This window comes from Micropterus salmoides, unplaced genomic scaffold (genome assembly GCF_014851395.1).
Source record: "Micropterus salmoides isolate LMB-PRFRI ecotype aquatic unplaced genomic scaffold, ASM1485139v1 Ms_hic_scaffold_4, whole genome shotgun sequence".
NCBI lineage: Eukaryota > Metazoa > Chordata > Actinopteri > Centrarchiformes > Centrarchidae > Micropterus > Micropterus salmoides.
In genome coordinates this window covers 2,377,650-2,390,106 of record NW_024043372.1, presented here as the reverse complement: position 1 = coordinate 2,390,106, position 12,457 = coordinate 2,377,650, and the positions used below count along the sequence as shown (strand labels likewise).

The following is a 12,457-nucleotide window of genomic DNA, read 5'->3' as shown; positions in this document are numbered from 1 at the left end:
ACGAGAGAGAGAGACAGACCGGAGGAGGAGACGAGAGAGAGAAAGAGAGAGACAGACAGGAGGAGGGAGAGAGAGAAAGAGAGACGACAGGAGGAGGAGGCGAGAGAGAGAAAGAGAGACAGACAGACAGGAGGAGGAGACGAGAGAGAGAGAGAGACAGACAGACAGACAGAGGAGGAGACGAGAGAGAGAGAGAAAGACAGACAGACCGGAGGAGGAGAACAGAAAGAGACAGACAGACAGACAGGAGGAGACGAGAGAGAGAGAAAGAGACAGACAGACAGGAGGAGGAGACGAGAGAGAGAGAGACAGACAGGAGGAGAGACGAGAGAGAGAGAGAGACAGACAGACAGGAGGAGACGAGAGAGAGAGACAGACAGACAGACAGGAGGAGACAGAGAGAGAGAGAGAAGACAGGAGGAGCGAGAGAGAGAGAGAGAGACAGACAGACAGGAGGAGGGGACGAGAGAGAGAGACAGACCGGAGAGGGACGAGATAGAGAGACAGACCGGAGGAGGAGACGAGAGAGAGAGAGAGACAGACCGGAGGAGGAGCGAGAGAGAGAAAGAGAGACAGACAGGAGGAGAGCGAGAGAGAGAAAGAGAGAGAGACAGACAGGAGGAGGAGACGAGAGAGAGAGAGAGAGACAGACCGGAGGAGGAGACGAGAGAGAGAGGAGAGAGACAGACCGGAGGAGGAGACGAGAGAGAGAGAGAGAGAGACAGACCGGAGGAGCGAGAGAGATAGAGACAGACCGGAGGAGGCGAGAGAGAGAGAGACAGACAGGAGGAGAGACGATAGAGAGAGAGAGAGACAGCACAGGAGGAGGCGAGAGAGAGACAGACAGACAGGAGGAGACAAGAGAGAGAGACAGACAGACAGAGGAGGAGACGAGAGAGAGAGAGGAGAGAGAGAGACAGACCGAGGAGGAGATGAGAGGAGAGAGACAGACAGGAGGAGGTGAGAGAGAGAGAGAGAAAGAGACAGACCGGAGGAGGAGACGAGAGAGAGAGACAGACAGACAGGAGGAGGCGAGAGAGAGAAAGAGACAGACAGGAGGAGGCGAGAGGAGGCGAGAGGACAGACAGGAGAGCGAGAGAGACAGACAGGAGGAGGCGAGAGAAGAAAGAGACAGACGACAGGAGGAGGCGAGAGAGAGAAAGAGACAGACAGGAGGAGGCGAGAGAGAGAAAGACAGACAGACAGGAGGAGGAGGTGAGAGGAGACAGACAGACAGACAGACAGGAGGAGGCGAGAGAGACAGACAGGAGGAGGCGAGAGAGACAGACAGGAGGAGGCGAGAGAGAAAGAGACAGACAGACAGGAGGAGGCGAGAGAGAGAAAGAGACAGACAGACAGGAGGAGGCGAGAGAGAGAAAGAGAGACAGACAGACAGACAGGAGGAGGCGAGAGAGACAGACAGGAGGAGGCGAGAGAGAGAAAGAGACAGACAGGAGGAGGCGAGAGAGAGAAAGAGACAGACAGACAGGAGGAGGAGTGAGAGAGACAGACAGACAGACAGACAGGAGGAGGCGAAGAGACAGACAGGAGGAGGCGAGGAGGAGGCGAGAGAGACAGACAGGAGGAGGCGAGAGAGACAGACATGAGGAGGCGAGAGAGAGAGAGAGACAGACATGAGGAGGCGAGAGAGAGAAAGAGACAGACAGACAGGAGGAGGCGAGAGAGAGAGAAAGAGACAGACAGGAGGAGGCGAGAGAGACAGACAGGAGGAGGCGAGAGAGAGAAAGAGACAGACAGACAGGAGGAGGCAGAGAGAGAGAGAGAGACAGACAGACAGGAGGAGGCGAGAGAGAAAGAGAGAGACAGACAGGAGGAGGAGGTGAGAGAGAGACAGACAGACAGACAGGAGGAGGAGAGAGAGAGACAGAGAGACAGGAGGAGGCGAGAGAGAGACAGATTTCTTTGTCTTGGTAGTTTTTCTGTCCTTTGACCTCCTGATAGTTGAGTTGGCCTCATTAGGAAACACTGGACTCTACATGAAGTCTTATCCCTGTTTACAGTCAGACAGCTGGTCATTTAAAGGTTTTTCATCAGCGTCACTATAATAAAAGTAAAGCCAACCAACGCTGTTACACACCGATGTCTTTTTGGCTGTGTGGAGCAAAAGCATGAAGCTTATTTGAAGCACCAGTAGAAGCAGGCTGATATTTACCTGACCTCTACATCAGGGTTCCTCAGCAGACACTGTGGGGGCCGGACTTTCAGAAATAATTGCCATATTACTGTGTAATATTTTCAACTTTCACAAAGTGAACGTTTTAATTAGCTTATATCAGTGTGAACAGACTCCTTAAAAATATGCTGCTGCTTTACTCGCTGCAACATTTCAAACCGTCCGCCGTCAGAAAACTGTTGAAAATGACGCGTTTTTGATGAACAGCAGCAGTCAGCGCTGATCTCACTTACAAACAGATTGCATTTCCTGTGACTACTACTTCAAAATAAAAGCCAACTTGTGTTTTGCAAGTTAAATGCTTTTAATGTGAAGCTGCAGCAGCAGGAAGTGTTCAGGTTGCAGTAACTTCACGCAGCATGTTTCCACAGCTTACACTGCTCATGATAAAGCTGTTGTTCTCTTGCAAGTGTTTCTTTGTAGAGTACAATACTTTCAACAAAACATACTTAATTAAAAGTAAGATCACAGCAACGTGAGTAGTTGTAATTCGTTACTTTCCACCTCTGGTTTTCTCTAGACGGATGGATTGGTGGGTGGGTGTTAAGACAAATGTCAAGGGTTAAATTGATTTGGTTGTCATTTTTTTCGTAGCTTATTAATTATTAAATTATTTCCTCAAATACCAATAGCTGCATTGATGGGAGATCAGCTGAGAGGGCGGTCCTGAGCTGAGAAGTTCACGTGAGGTGGCTAAATATACTAGCTGGTTCATTTTAAGAGCTGCGCTTAAAGTTGAATTATCATCATTAGTATTAATCTTAACTCTTTATTTATCTGGATGGGATTAATAACTCTATTGTGGATCATTTGTTTAATTTCAGTCACAAATGCTGGCAGTGAAATAAGTGGAATATTATTTAAATAAGATCCAGACGAGGTAAAGAAATGTGGACTAATAGTCACACTTTTTTTACTGAGCTGATGTGTTTCAACCTATTAAACTCCAACAAAATGATGTACGATTTACAACTGATGTCTGTGGAACACATTTGGACAAATAAACGCCTGCCTTGATTAAACGCCTGGTCTGGTTTTTATAGGAGTTCTTTGGATGTATAAAACCCCTTAAGCCCCGCGGGGTCGCCGCTTCTAAGCCGCTCAGATCGTTAATACAAATATTAATGTTTAAAGGTATGATAAGTATGTCAGTGTGGACACGCTGCACATCGTTGGATCGCTTAGATTCTCCACTATTCAGTCGTTCAGTTCATTTAACGCAAACAACGAGCCACAAAGTCTGATTCTTATAGATTTACTGCTGTAACCTGAGAGAAATAAGCGCCGACTCCCGTTACCTTTGAAGCGCTCGTTAAGCCCAAATGTGTCCGTTCCTTGATTATTTTCAGTTTTGTACAAAAGGAATTAAAGTCCCAAATATAGGCGGGGTAAATTCAGTGATTTTAGCAAATACGTTGTTTTCCTTTAGACTCTAGGGGTAACGTGTCTTGCTCAGGGACACATTGGTGTCTCACAGTGGATTCAAACCCGAATCTCTCGCACCATGTGTCTTATCCACTGCGCCACCACCAAAGCCCGGGCTATTAATCCAAGTTTTACAGTAAATTCTAGCAAAGAAGATTTTAAAGGAGCCGAGTTGTGCAAGTGTCCTCTGTCATCTCCTGAATCTTTTTCGAGTTTTTAAGGCAGTCACTGAAGCCAAACCCCAGATAACTCGACAGTAGAAGAAGGGGGAGGTGGGGGGAGACGGGGGGAGACGGGGGAGAGGAGCTGAAAGTGAGGAAAGGTTGCGAGGTGAAAACATATGACGTGAACAGATGGATGAAAAGTGCAGGAAGAGGCTGAGTGTGAGGAAGAGCGGGTGTGAAGCTGACGCTCCCTCAGAAATGTGTTTCCCTCGGCACCCGTGGCGTCAACGCAGATCTCCCATAATGCACCGGGGCTGAAGATGCTAATAAGGAAGTCGGGCTGTGGTGTGATTCCGAGCCGAGATACTGAAAATAACGTGGCTTGTTCAGGCGTGTTTTTAGTTGTTACCGAGCAGCCAGTTAGCTTAGCATAAAGACAGTTTCCTGTCTTTATGTAAGAGGCTCTCACTGCTCGCTGTCCCTTCATCGTTACGTCCTCACAGACCCAGAATAACCAGCTTTCTCTCTCTGTGTCGCAGCCGACCAGCGAAGAAGACCTCTGCCCCATCTGCTACGCTCACTCCATCTCTGCCGTCTTCAAGCCCTGCTCCCACAAGTCCTGCAAGTGAGTCCTCACACACACTCCTACACCAGCTTTCATCTGCAACACCCCACACACACATTTCATCTCCAGCCTCCTCGCTCACAAACAGTCCTGCAGAACCTGGAGCCAGAGGTTCTGTTGATTTCTGTCCAGCTTCTCCTTCTCCTGTTGCAGCAGAGTTACACAAGTCCGTGTGTTGTTGTTCTCACATGTGGTCAAAGAGAGCTTGTTCTCCACGCAGTAAAGAAACTTAAAGTTAAAGGAAAAAGTATATATACATTTTCATCTACGGGCCGATAATCTCACACAAGGAAGAGTTTATTTATATAAATGTGTGTGTGTGATGGAGGGAAGGCAACATCTGCTCGTTTAAATGAACACCTGCATGTTTACGGAGTCAAACGTCTGCAGGTTTAGAGAACAAAACATTATTTTCCAACTGCCAACTAGAGCTGAACGACTTTGGAAAATACTGTAATTGCGTTTTTGTTTTTTTTTTTACCAATATTGCGATTACGATTTAATATGCAATTTATTTTTAAGCTCTTTACCTCCAGTATTATTCAAAACGGACAAGCAGTAAATCTGTGTGTAGTCTGACCAACACAATATTAGATAGATTAAACAGACACTGTTTGAGAGTGTGTGTTTGATGAAATTAGGTGATGCGGGTTCAACCACCAGTTAATGCGTCCTGATCTCAGTTCAAATCTCCCAGGAGTCCATCTTTCTGTATCCCGGTAAGCAAACCAAAAATACTCAGTTTGAGGTTCAATTCAAAAGTTGGCCAACGAAAATAAAACCAAGTGACGCCTCTCGTGTTTAATAGACAAGCGAGTAAAGAGCGTAATCGCAGCCTTTGCGATTAGAAAATCTCGTTATATCGCAAATGCAATTTATCGTTCAGCCCTACTGCTAACGTCTCTCTTTGAGCTTTTCTTTTGACTTGCTCGATGCTCCGATGGGCGGAGCCTGACTCGACTGTCAATCTCCCAGTCGAAGCTTCACAGCGACGTTATGAAACGAGGATCATACAGTTTTGGCGATATGGGGGAGCTCAATGTCTGATTTTAAGTAGAACTACCAGTTTTCTCCCAATAAGTTAATATACAGCCTGTTCCAATAAACATTTCAACGTTTAAGGCTGTAAATAATCGCCGCTCACAGACAAACGTGATTGGACTATCAGGAGACTATAGGCAAGACTTGACAATTCTGATTCGACTATGTAAATCCTTAGTCTGGGACAGTCCTGGTCTAGAGATTATATTCATTTAGATCAACAGTCAGTCTCACCCTCTATGTTGTTGGTTAATTTTAAGTTAATTTCTTAAACTTTGATTAATCTACCGATTTTCAATGATTATTCTAAAGATAATTTTTATTACCCAAAATAAATGTCAGAAACATGTCTCATTAATAATTCAATATTTTATTCAATGCAAAAGAAAGTTCATGTGAATAATGATAATAAAGGCACATTTTAAAATGTCTCACTGCTGTGTGACGATATTATCATCAATAATAATAAAAATTCGTTTCCTGAGAGACCGTCTTCTTTAACTTTTAATATGTCTATTCAAAAATCTATTTGCACGTATTGTAATCAAATATCTTCCCACAATCAAAGCTTAATTGTCAAACGGTTTAAGCGTTCTTAGTTTTAAGCATTTGATAAAAAGGAAAACAATTGTGTTAAACCTTAAGGTCAGCATTTCATAGGAACTAGCTTTCTGGATAATATATCCTACTTAGAGAATATAAGCAAGATACACGAATGGCATCAGATTATGAACAGGTTAATACAGAGAGACATTTATACATTAAACGCATTTCAGAATGATGCCATGTAATACTTATTTTGTCCTCTTGGGGGAGCTCTGGTTACATGAGGAGTAGATATTTAACTGGAAGCTGGTTATAAACACGAGCGTGCGGATGAATGTTTTAGTAGGAAATTGTATGTGAAACGTTTAACTAAAGCATTAGTTAATACTTACTAGGGAATAACAGGGAGGAATTAAAACAAAAAAAAGAAAATTAGGTCTCTAGTTTTCAAACGTCACTAAAGGATAACAACAGGGTCATTACTACTAAACTCAGAGGCAAACGCCACGACTCACTTAGCAAGGGTTATTATTTAAACAGAACAAACACGGTTTACAATGAAACCTTTGTTGGCTCAAGAAGGCAGGGGTTGTTAGTTTCCCTCCTTTCACAAATCTGGCTTATCACCTTTGCACATCGGCTAAAGAGAGAAGGGAGTGGTGTTTTATGGGAAAAGGAATCAGGTGTCTCCTCCTCCAGGGGAGGAAAACTCTCCCTTCTTTTGGCATGATCTGACCTCACCTTCTTTTTGAGGTGAGAGGCCGGTTGATCCCACTTCATTGTGCAAATCAACGTATTTTAAATTGACCCAGAGCCGTTAATCTTATTAATATACAAGACATAATATTTAAGTCCGACAGTTTGTCAGTAACAGTAACAAAAGGGTTGTGGCAATAAATCGCCACTAGCTGAGTTACAGTGAGACATAAAGGACTGCGGGTCCTTCATGTCCATGATTGTCCTCTGAAGCTCAGCCAAAGGTGTTTTTAAGAACCTTTACTCATTCAGGAGTCCAGTCTGTCGGCCTTAGTACATAAAGAAGAAGTAGAACAAAGCTCTTCAAGCTAATATAAAGTAACACAATCAATTAATATTCAACTAAGATTTCCAGTTTTCTTCACCTTTTTCGCGACGTGACTCAGAGAGAAAGTCATTTTTCCCATAAACTTAAATTTCCTCAACTATTTCTGTCATTTCGTGGACTGTTGGAGGCTCCTGATTTCCTGCTTATTGCTTTTTTACTGCCTGCTGATACTGTTTGTGAGAGATATCTGTCCTGCTTCTTCAGCCCAGCTGGCAAGTTTCCCAAATACATAACACTAAAACAAAAAGCAAGCCCGGGGGTCAATGATTAATCTTTTCTCTGTTACCGCCGTCTAATGGATTCTTAATTCATTACTAACGGTGATTAACTGACACAGAAAAAACATTTAGAAAATATGAAATTAACAACACTTAAACACATTATGTCTCTTTTTACCAGTTAAAACTTTTCTTCACGAAAAGGTTTTTAAACAAGCAGAGGTTCATGCTGCGTCCTCTTCCCTTTCACACTCAGCCTTCGAGCCGACGGCGCTGCCTGAAGGCCTCATCGATCCAAACAGCCGACACACACACGGACATAAAACACATGCATGCAACATCTCAGAGTACATTCACACACTCTGATGTCTAAGTAGTTTCTGCACGGGGTGAGTCAGCTGTTTGGTAACTGCTGATTGTGGCTGAAAAGCTCTGTGGGCAGCAGACCTTGGTCCAGATCGTACCTCGATACATATTTCATGTTCTCCTGGAGGTGCGCTTGATTTAGCTTAGCTGGCACGCCAACTCAGCAGTTGTATGGATTATTCTGTTGCTGATTGAGAGCGCTGTCACGAGGAGTAAACCGTGCTGACCTGAGCCGATTCTGGTCACCGCCAAGGCCGAACTCATTTTTACCTCTGCACCCTCTAAGCTCCCTCAGTTCTCAGTCACTTTACTGCTCCTTGTAGTAAAGCAGAGGGAGATGTCCCCCGTTAGTGTGGAAACCAAATTTAAATGTTGTTCTTATACAAAATACCCCAAAATAATTACATTTGCTAACTGTAGTTACCAATTAGGTAACCAATTGCTCCAAGTTTGAAAGGCTACTAGATTTATCAGAGTTGACTTCTTGTTAGGGCTGGACAATAAAACAAAATTGATTTTATTCAATTGAATCATACACAAATTAAGACATAATTGTTTATTCTGTTGAGGGAAAAGGACTGAAAAAGGTTTTACTTAATTTTACTTAAAGATATTTGTTGATTTTATCATCATTGTTTTGAATGTTCTACCTCAGATTTGTGAAGTGATCCACTGTTTGGCATCAAGTGTTGCCCATAAAGAAAAGTTTAAACCACAACTAACCATCAGGTTTCTTCAACTTTCACTCAGGAGCAAAAATCAGCCTTTAAACTCGAAAGAAAAAACGATTGGATACTTACCGTGATAATTATCGATATCGAAAGATATGAAACTTTTTATCGTGATAACATTTTTGACCGTATCGTCCGGCCCTACGTACCGCTAACTTTCACAGTGGTTCAGTGAAGAAAGCTTCACTCTCCAATCTTGCAAATTATTCACACATCTGACTGCGAATAACGTGGCTTCAGTTATTCCAGACGAGCTTCATACCAGTAACAGACTGACCTCTGACCTCCATGTACAGGAGACGGTTCACCTCTGATGTTTATTAAAACGATGTTTCCCTCTCTGCTCAGAGCCTGTATCAACCAGCATCTGATGAACAACAAGGACTGTTTCTTCTGCAAAGCCACCATCACCGGGGTCGAAGACTACAGCAAGCCCGCCGCCTCCTAACACACACACACACACACACACACACACACCACTGAACCCAAAGATTTCTCACAGAGGTCTGTACTGTATGTTTGTTTTGGATTCTCCACAGAACGTCTTCTCGCTCTAACTTAAGAAACATTGAGGGTTGAGATTTTGGAGCCGTTTGTCCCGTTGTTACCTTTACTTCTGGTTTGGGAGGAAGTTAGCGAAACAAACACTGTGTGTGAGTGAATGTGTGTTACGACTAAAGTCACGTGTACTGTACAGAGAAAAATGCGGAATTACTGTCAGAGACGAGACGTTGATGTGCGAGACTGAAAGCTGAGGCAGGAGCAGGATATTATCGGACATGCAGAGTGTCTGATAATATCGGTGTTGGTCACATACATGTATTTAAACACGTTACAAGCGCCGGTTCCCACCATGGGTTAGGACCCCCCTAATGGGTCCCAAGATACATCTGAGGAGGTCGTAAGATCATTTAAAGATTCAAATATTTTTCCCCGGCTTTTTAAAAAAACACAAATTGAAACAATCTGACAAAATTAAACCGTCTTTCTGGTGTGTTCAGATTTAAACGACACTAAATCTCTGGTGTCCAACACATCTGTAAGATTTAACTCCCCACACATATATTACAATAAATACTTTTGTTTTGCAGACACCCTCCTTGGGTTTTTTACTCGCGGGGGATGCATCTAAAATTGCACATCTTAAACAGTCGGCCTGATGGTCGCATGTCTAAAACCGGACAGACGCTGTACAGACGAAGACTGTTCAAGGTCACGACGTCTGATTAATCTGATCGGTTGGTTTTCGGGCAACGTCGTGAATTAATAAAAATGTACAGTGTCTGCTCGGCTGAAAACATTCACACCTGCAGATCATTCGGATCCACTGAGGGAGGAGGACGAGAAACATCCTGCAGGAAGACCTCAGTTTGACCAGTTTAAATCGATCACCTTCCTGCTAGACTTGCCAATAGATTTTACTTCCCAAGTTCTGTGATGTTGATACACAAACACAGATTTCTATTATAAACAGCTGATGCAGCAGTGAAAAAAAAACACACAGTTTCTGCTGTTTTTTCTTACCTAGAAAACAGGACACACACAAACATGTCTGCGCTGTGACAAACAATCACGATGTAGAGAGACGACAGGACTCTGTGTTCTTAGTACAACAACAACAACACACAGTCCTGTGGCACTAACTTTGTAGGGTCTCGTTATGCATTCAAGAGCTGGCTGTCATAGTAACACAACAAGTCACCTGTAGCTGTCAGTGCAGGTACACAGTTATACAAGCCCTTACAGGAACAGGATGGCAGGCCTAGACCTTTACCTACATGCTGGAACCTGACATGAACCCTAAAACCAAGTCTTGACCCTCAGAAAGCACATTAAAATTGTGGGGTCCAGCATTTTGGACCCCACAAATACAGTAAAACAAGCTTTTCACACACACACACACACACACACACACAGGCTAAACTGAAGCGGCCAAACAACTCCCCAATAAAATAAAAAGTCCTCCATGGGAGGACAGCAGCGTCCTTGAGTGAGAGAACTAGCTGTCAAATTAGCACAACAATTCACCTGTAGCTGTCAGTGCAGGTACACACACACAGCTACACACAGCTACACACAGCTACACACACTCCTCTACAAGCCCTTACAGGAACAGGATGGCAGGCGTGTGCCACACAATAACACATACAGGCAGGGAACATGAAAGCTCATACCTCACCCCACCTGTGGATGGATGGATTACTGAACGGGCCCACCAGGTACGGGGGGGGGGATCAGACAAACTCACAGAGACACAAAACTTTGTTGTCGTTTTTTTTGTCTCTGGGGGTCTTGCTTCTGTCTGGGGGGCCCGTTGTCTCACAAATCCATCCGTGACCCCGGCCTACAGGTGCGCAAATACTTTCACACAAACGTACTGTAAACATGATCAACACATTACAGGGAGTACAGCCATTGTTACTTAGAAAACACACTTTAACAAACGCTGTTTCATCACACTTTAAGTCCCTCATACGCTGCTGGAGAGAAGTAATGTGACAAACTTGTTTCTAGAGTTAAACATGTAGTGAAATCCTCTTCTCTTTCTTACAGTGAATATGAAGCTACGGCCTGCTTGTCTTAGCTTAGCATAAAGAAAACAGGGAAATAACCGGCTGTAGCTTCAGAATTTTTCTCCCTCAAGTATTAAAACGATTCCTGATTGACTTTTTAGTTGAAACTGCTTTGATGTACCTGAACTTTCCACTGTGTGAATCCGATAAATGTCCATCACGTCTTTAGAGAAACCTGCAGAGCTTTTCCACAGGCTAAAGGGACAGTTCACACTAACAGAAACCGTTTTGTCTTTGAGAGACTTTAATTTATTTTGGGAACGTGGAGAAACCTGGCTGTTACCTTTTGGGTGTTGAAGTTATTGGGATCTTTAAGAATGTGTCTGTTTATAATCTTCATTTCACTGAAACTGAACCCACATCAGATTTAAACTCCCTGACTAAAAGTGTATGTTGGAAAACAAGCGGGACACTTTCAGATCATGACTTGGATTATTTCCTGTCCTGTAGGTTGTCCTGCACGTTTGATGGTGGTAAATATGTTTGCTTGACGTCTGTAAGCAGTGTGAAGACTCAAACGAGACTTCTCCAGGAGGATGTAAATCACTGCAGCAGATAGATTGAATGTATTTTAAATGTTGGATTTAGTGTTTTTAAACGCATCTAAAAGCATGTTGAACAGTTCACAGATTGTTTGTTTTCACTTTTATTACTGGTGTTTGTTAAAATCTGTCCAAAAACTAATAATATTTTTGGCCCTCCAAAGCCCCGAAGAGTGAAGCTCCAAAAAATATTTCTGTTTATCTGGTGTTACGCTGACAAATGAATGAAATACAACTAATATTCAAAACCCACAGAGGGAAGCAGAGAGATGTGCGCGCCGAGGTTTTGTTAGAAAGTTTGATTAAAGGGCTGTCAGACTGGGAATGTGGATGGACATGAAATCAATAGCATGCTCTCAATTGTCCTCACTGATATCTGTGTGTTTGTTTTCCCTCACTATATAAACTGATAGCGGTACTTATATTCAAAGCATGTATTTGAGTGAACAGAGTGTTTATTTGTGCAGGTTTACAGAGAGCTGGGGAAAGCAGTTTGAAGGCTCAGCAATATTACACAGACTGTTTGGTTGTTTCTGTTTACCCATGTATCTTAATCTGGGGGGGGGGGGGGGGGTGGACAGGCTTATTGCTTTCTATTTCTCCTTTGTGAGTGAGAGTGCACATATTATATTGACAATGTAACTGCATTAAATTATTTAATCTAAACTGACAAGCTGCTCTGTGTGCTCTTCTTTTTGGAGGGGGGGGTGAAAATACACACAGTAAATGTTTTGTACTTTTATAACAACTTTCACACAGCGAGAAACACAATCACACTATTTGGGGTTCAGTATCTTCAGCAGACTGGAGGAACCGAACACACACACACATTTATACTTCTACACACACACACATTTATACTTCTACACACACACACACACACATTTATACTTCTACACACACACACACACATTTATACTTCTACACACACACACACACACACATCTA

The 12,457-nt window shown here is 43.3% G+C and overlaps 1 protein-coding gene across 1 annotated transcript in view; it reads left to right on the top strand.

Moving 5' to 3' along the window:
• Positions 1–12,179, top strand: part of LOC119885460 (E3 ubiquitin-protein ligase RNF123) — a 168,277-nt gene extending 156,098 nt beyond the window's left edge. Inside the window, 2 exon segments of the mRNA XM_038695501.1 lie at positions 4,323–4,408; positions 8,743–12,179. Coding sequence (XP_038551429.1) covers positions 4,323–4,408; positions 8,743–8,842 — 186 coding nt within the window. The 3' untranslated portion in view covers positions 8,843–12,179.
• Positions 12,180–12,457: the final 278 nt, after the last annotated feature.